Consider the following 7,144-nt stretch of genomic DNA (forward strand, 5'->3'; position numbering starts at 1 on the left):
CTAGGCTGTGTCCCAAGAGCTCCTTGGCTTTTCAAAAGAATGTAAGATGGGCCAGTTCTGTTCCTCTATCTCCAAAGCAAAGCTTTTCTAACTCAGCTTGTAGTGATAAGTGAGATAGATGAGTGTAGACATGTGACAGCTGCCTGTTATTTTAAAACCATTTTCTCTAATGCTTTGTGCAATTTGACAATAAACCTACTACTTTAAAGGAGGGAGGGGTTAACTGTATAGCTCTGGTCACAAACCCCCTAAAGGGAAGAGTCCGGGCTGTCGAGTCGAATGTGCGTGGTGATAATTGTGATGTTGCAATCTATATGTTTATGGAAATATGCTTATGAGTGTAAATATGTTTTGTGCTAGATATGCCATGGAACATATCTTTGCAACGGTTATGATCTACTGAACATGTGCCAAAGCTAGAAAAGGGGGTGGAACAGAACAAAGGCCCCAGTCATGTGGAATCCCCTGCTTTTCACATAAGATGCCTGCTGGAACTAACAAGGACTGTACCAGGGGAAAGGATTGGTCCCACACTGCGAAGGAGTCTAGTCAGTGAAAAAAGCTTATTGGGACATATCTAAGGGTGAGATTTACCTGTATTTAGTTTCTTAAGGTATTAGCTTAGACTTGTGTGGGTTTTTTTTATTTTGCTTGGTAACTTACTTTGTTCTGTCTGTTATTACTTGGAACCACTTAAATCCTACTTTGTATACTTAATAAAATCACTTTTGTTTATTAATTAACCAGAGTAGGTGATTAATACCTGGGGGAGTAAACAGCTGTGCATATCTCTCTATCACTGTTATACAGGGCGGACAATTTATGTATTTACCCTGTATAAGCTTTATACAGAGTAAAACGGATTTATCTGGGGTTTAGTCTCCTGGGAAGACTGACTATTGGGTGCTGGGAAAGTCCCTGTTAACTGACAAGCCCCTGGACTAAGTGAATCTTAGTTTTTGTGAACTGCAGGGGGGCGTGGCCCAACCTCTTGGTCTGTGCTGGAGCCGACTGGTGTGTCTATCTCAACAAGACGGGAGTGGATGGAAGCCTTTTCTGGCAGGGGGGTTTGTTCTCAGTCGTATCCCAGCACATCTAGTGGCAGTCTTGAAGGAGTTTCTGTGACCCAACCCGTCACAATAAACTTTTAGCATAGATGACGTGTTATTCCCAGCTGGAAGAGTGGGACAATTTTGAGACTCCCTGAAGACAGAAAAGGACCTGGTTAAGAGGGTAAAGAGACCATATATCCCAGTTTTACTGTGACAATCCCGATTCTTCTTGGCCAGTGTACAACCTTGTTGAGTGCCTATCAGGATTCAGGGGACCAACTTGTTGAAGTTGCATCCAAGATAACATTCCACTCAAGACAATTATTAACTGGGTCCAAAATAACTAGGTAAGTTTATGGAAGATAGATCCATCAGGGGCTGTTAGCCAAGATGGTAAGGCTGTGGGTGTCTCAAAATCACTGACTGTCAGAAGATGGGAGCAGATGACGGAGGATGGATCACTTTATAATTACCCTGTTCTGTTCATTCACTCTGAAGCATCTGGCATTGGCCACTGTCAGAAGAGAGGACACTGGGCTAGACGGACATTGGTCTGAATCAATATGGCCACTCTTCTGTTCTTAAATTGTTTCTCTGATGGATGGGCTGGTGCAGACTAGCCGTTTCCGGGGGCTCCCTCTCTTATAAAGCGGTGTAACCACCCTCAAAGGCGTCTGTGGTAGGGTGACCATACGTCCTGTTTTGGCCAGGAGAGTCCATTTTTTAAGCTCTCTCCCAGCCACCCCAACTTCTTTTTTCAAAAGGAGGCATTTGTCTTGGTTGCTCTTGGTGACTTGAGGAGGAAACGGGACAAATGCCCAGTTCTGTGAAAAAAGTGGGAAAGTGGGGAACGGAAGAATATTCGGGGAAGGTGAGTGGAGATGCCAGCCCCTGAAACAGGGTGAAATGGGGGAGGGGGAGGAAGATCAGCGTTCCAGCCAAAGGTGACAGCTTCCTGAGCTCTGGGTGGGCCCCTCTAGGGTTCCAGTCTCACGTGTGTGTGGGGGGGACATTCTTGGTTGAGCAGCTGAGGGTCTCCAGTTTTCTCACTGGTAAATACAATCACCCTAAATGCCTGTTTTTCATGGGAGACCGACTCGTGTCTAGTGCTGCCACCTAGGGGTGAGGACCTGTAGCACGAGAGACAGAGGCTCATGGGTTGAGCTAGAGCTGGGCTGGAGAACAAAGTTTTTTTCACTCTATGAAAAATGTTGACCCAAACTGAAATGCTTCCTTTTCATTCGCTTTTTTGGGCTGAGTTTTTATAGAAAAAGGATCATTCTGAAAGCTCAGCTGCCATGATGCTGCCCAGTTGCAACCGCCTGGATCCCCAAGAGAAATGGGAGTCTTTTCATCTGCCTCGTCCTCATAACATAAATGAAGGTGGCACTGAGGGAGTCTATGGCTGCACTCTGCACTTAGGCCCCCTCCCCCTGTACAACGCCCCTTCAGCAGATCCTGCGGGCAGTGGCTACTGTCACGGGCCCTAGTAGCACATTTCTGGTGAACCAGTGCTAGTAGGGAGCTGGAGAGGGTCCTAGAGCAGGTGTGGAGGCCCAGAGATTGTGGGTGGGCCTAAGTATCAATGGATCACTGAGATCTCTGCCTAAATTTGGGGATCCCTGGATCTTTTGTACCCCTTTTCATTCCTCAGGGAGAAGGGAAAGGACCCCCCCCCCTCCAGAACAATCTGTGGTAAATTTCCATGTAGGGAGCCTTGTGGAATCTCCCTTCCCTGGTCTGCAAGCTGGGTTTGTAATGCAGGACAGGAGGCTGCTGGGGAGAAATCCGGTCCTATATTATTATTATTATTTATTATTATTTCAGCAAGATCACAGCTGTGACAGCATAATCATTACCAGTTGGCCACCTTAGAGGTAGCCCTGTGACTAATCGGAACCGTAAGAACAGTGATGACAAGCCCAGATTCCAGGAATAGAGCCTGCAGCAGGGCTGGCGCTGCAATTCAGTTGGGGCAGCATCACCCCACATCCGCTGTGATTTGGTATCCTGCAGTTTGCCATTGGCCATGAGAGGGGTTAAAGCTGGTGCACACGAAGCCAAGCATCTCAGGTTCCCTGATGGCCAAGTGGCCCCAAAGGGAATGTGCAATCATACTTCATATAACCAGTTGCCTCCGTATCTGAACAGATACTGCCTGCTGCCCGTGCAACTTCTCTGATAACTCCTTGTCCTTTACGGTGAAGAAGTCTAGTGTCAGTGGCTCCACGTCAAGCAGGAATTGGGTACGTTGGTAGGTTTCACTGTCTTTAAAATGCGAAGTGAAGGGTAACGGCTGTAGGCTGGCTTCATTCTAGATCCACTCTGATGGGGACCCAGGCAGGCTAAGGGACTTCAGACTTCCCCTGCAATGTCTGAGCATGTCAGTCTGAAGAGCTTCTCAGCATTGTGAACTCAGCAACATGGCTGGAGCCCAGAAATAGGCTCTGCCAGCATATAGCTCCGGTGTTGTCTCTCCACCTCCCTGGGATGGTGACTGAGAGACAGCTTTTCTTGAGCTATTATTTCTTTGCCAGCAGCCTGCTATTAAAGTAGGAAGAGCCAGACTGGTTTCATCTAATACAGCCATAGCATAAATACCCCAATAGTCAACCCAATATAGCAAACACATTCATTATGGCAGCTCAGCTCTATGTCTGTCCCAACGTCATTCCCTTGTGTTATATATTTTATGAATACAGGACATGGACATTCAAAGAGAGAGAAAAAGAGAGTGAGAGCAATAGACTATGTTCGTGTGTGAAATGAGTTTCCATTTCCATGAATATTCATGCATTTGACTTTGAAATCCACTTCCTGCAAACCCTCATTGTGCCTGAATAACAGGTGCAGAGGTCACTATATACTGGAGAGTGAGAACTCAGGGAATGAATATTTCATATACTGATCCCAATGCCTGTTACCACTCTGGATAAAGGCTACAGACTGACAGAACAGAACCTGAGGAGAACCGGGCAGCTATTAACCCAAAGATACAGGAGTTACTGGACTTTTGTTAAAACAACAAGGAGTCTGGTGGCACCTTAAAGACTAACAGATTTATTTGGGCATAAGCTTTCGTGGGTAAAAACCTCACTTCTTCAGATGCATAGAGTGAAAGTTACAGATGCAGGCATTATATATTGACACATGGAGAGAAGGGAGTTACTTCGCAATTGGAGAACCAGTATTGACAGGGACAATTCAATCAGGGTGGATGTAGTCCACTCCCAATAATACATGAGGAGGTGTCAATTCCAGGAGAGGAAAAGCTGCTTCCACATCACCTGGTACACGAGCATGACTGAAGTAATTTGCACACTCAGCTTGATATTAGCGCAAACCTAGTGTTTGCATATTCACACTTTTGTGATGCCATCCCTTCCCCCTCTCAGCTGAAGTAACTCTCCGTGTTACCTTTTAACTTGCAAAAAATCTACAGACCCTTACATGGGGTGTGGATGCAGATCCTGTGAGGAGATAGAGAAGCTTGTAGGATGATGGAATTCCTGGATTCAGTGGACATTAGCCAGGCAAAGCACTTCAGCTTCTCTTGGAGGGATTCTTGTGCATCAGAGTGTATCACCGGAAGCATTTGGTAAGGGAAAGTTAAATGAGCCCAGTTCTGACTGAATTTACGCATGCACATCTGGAATGACATAGTTGAAGTCAATGCTACTGAATTCAGAACCTGGCCCTTAGAATTTATTCCATGTACTGCAAAGAGGCAGTGGCATAATTTGAACACTCAGCAGTGGAAAAAATAAAATATATGCATATAATGAGGCAATAAAATGTGTTTATAAGTAGCTTCAATGCAGGACAGCTATACACAATGACTGTTTTCACCAAGCACTTGCCATGTGTTTACAATGTGATACATATGATATGATGGGCCACACTCAGAAATGGAGGGCCATAAAAGGTGTCTTTAGGAAGGTCGCAACTATAAAATCACACAGTGCTCAAGTAGGCTGCGGAACTCAGAGCCACAAGATATCCATGGGGCCAAGAGCTAAGTAGGATTCAAAGAGGGACTGGATGTTTATATGGCTAACCAGAAAAACCAATAACAGTAGTGAGGATTTGTTTTTAAAAGTCTTGGAAGAACTCTAAACCTCCAGATTTACATCACAAAATATGTCTAAATAGTTGGTTTCAGGGGGAAACTTTCCCTAGGAGCAGATTATCTCATAGCTGCCTAATGCAGGGCTTCTTCCACCTTCCTCTGTATCATCTGGAACTGGCCACTGGTTACTGGGCTAGATGGACTGCAGGTCGGATCCAGTCTGACAGTACCTATCTTCTTATTGGTGCTGCAAATCCATGACTATGTATTTGCTGATTTTCCATAAGCTCCTGGGAGTCTCTCAGTTGCACTGAGAGCAGAAAAATGTCTTGTTAAATATCATCTAGTCTCCTGTTCTTTTTTCTTTTAGGAAGGAAATCTCAAAATTCTTTGGAATGGCCTAGCCATTATGTCAGCTGTCAATGACACCAAATTCAACTCTGCAGTGTTCCTTCTCACTGGGATATCTGGGCAGGAAGACGTCCATCTCTGGATTTCTATCCCCTTCAGCTTAATGTACATTATTTCCATAGTAGGAAATTCAGTCATTCTGTTCATTATAAAAACAGATGCAAGCCTTCATGAGCCCATGTACATTTTCCTTTCCATGTTGGCTGTCACAGACCTTGGCTTATCAATAGCCACCATGCCAACAATCTTGGGCATATACTTGTTTAACTCTAGGGAGATCAGCCTTAATGCCTGTTTTGCCCAGCTGTTCTTCATCCACTTTCTTGCAAAAATTGAATCCTCCGTGCTCGTGTTGATGGCCTTTGACCGCTTCGTTGCAATCTGTAACCCACTGAGATATGCTTCCATCTTAACCCTGCCGAGAATAGTCAAGATGGGGTTGGGGTTTGTGGTAAGAGGGGTGGCTGTAGCATTACCATTCCCCTTTCTCCTGAAACGGTTGCGATACTGTCGAGCCAATGTCCTCTCCCATTCCTACTGCCTGCACCAGGAGGTCATGAAGGCAGCTTGTTCGGACATCTCCGTCAACACCATCTATGGCTTGTCTATGGCAATCTTCACAGTGGGGTTGGACTCGCTGCTCATCTTCCTCTCTTATGTGATGATCCTCAAAACAGTGCTGAGCATCACATCCCACACGGAGTGCTTCAGGGCCCTGAACACCTGCGTCGCCCACCTCTGCGCCGTCCTGCTCTTCTTCATACCAGACATTGGCCTGGCTGTGATACATAGATTCGGGAATAGCTCTTCTCACTCACTTAAGATTCTCCTGGGATACGTCTACCTGCTGGTTCCTCCCCTGATAAATCCAATTGTGTACAGCGTGAAAAGCAAACATCTTCGTGCGAGGATAATCAGGGTGTTCGTCAAGTGAAGGATCAGTTCATCACCAGCTCCGGCTCCTTTGAAACAGGAAACAAAAATCATGAGTGACGGCCATTGCCAGCTATTCCATCCTGGTTCCTTTTCCCCTGAGGCTCCTTCCTTTGCCTCATCTCTTCCCCTAAAGCCCCACCCCTACTACTCTCCTTTAACCGAGACTCTGCTCCCTATTTCTGGCTGGAAGCCAGAGATGGGCCATGGTTAGAGCTGCCCAAAGATTCACAGCCACTGTGAGGTCCCCCAGACCCTCCACATTTTACCCCCCAGGATGTACAAGCCAGGGAAAGTGGACAGTCTGGGGTTCCTCACAGCAGCATGTATTCCCAAAGAAGCTCTTACCATGGCCTGACTCGGGCCTGGCTGGAAGGCGGAGCATTGGGGAAAGTGGAGAAACAGGGGGCAGGGCTTAGCGTGAGGAGGTGGGGTACAGGGTGGGGCTCCAGGGGAAAAAGGGGAGTAGGGGATGTGGCAAGTCTGAAACAAATCTCACCCCAGCAAGCAAGATGGTGGGGATGTTCCTGAGTAAAGGAGGAAGATGGGGCAGGAGGGTCAGTGAGCCTGTGTTTTGGAGAAGACAAAATTAATGTGACCCTACGAAGGGGCCTCCTCTTAAGTCTCCCAGGCTGAGAGTAAGTCACTGCAAGGATCTCAGAGGGAAGGTCAGTGTGAC

At 46.4% G+C, this 7,144-nt stretch overlaps 1 protein-coding gene across 1 annotated transcript; it reads left to right on the plus strand.

Annotated features, from left to right (window-relative positions):
• Positions 1 to 5,530: 5,530 nt before the first annotated feature.
• On the plus strand, positions 5,531 to 6,466 carry LOC112121029 (olfactory receptor 51G2-like). The gene has a single exon (XM_024220148.1). The coding sequence runs from the start codon at positions 5,531 to 5,533 to the stop codon at positions 6,464 to 6,466; it is 936 nt and encodes a 311-aa protein (XP_024075916.1).
• Positions 6,467 to 7,144: the final 678 nt, after the last annotated feature.

This window comes from Terrapene carolina, unplaced genomic scaffold, assembly GCF_002925995.2.
Source record: "Terrapene carolina triunguis isolate 2854851 unplaced genomic scaffold, T_m_triunguis-2.0 Scaffold15999, whole genome shotgun sequence".
Lineage (NCBI taxonomy): Eukaryota > Metazoa > Chordata > Testudines > Emydidae > Terrapene > Terrapene triunguis.

Coding starts and splice junctions, on each gene's coding strand:
- LOC112121029 (XM_024220148.1), top strand. CDS start 5,531: ATGTCAGCTGTCAATGACACCAAATTCAACTCTGCAGTGTTCCTTCTC.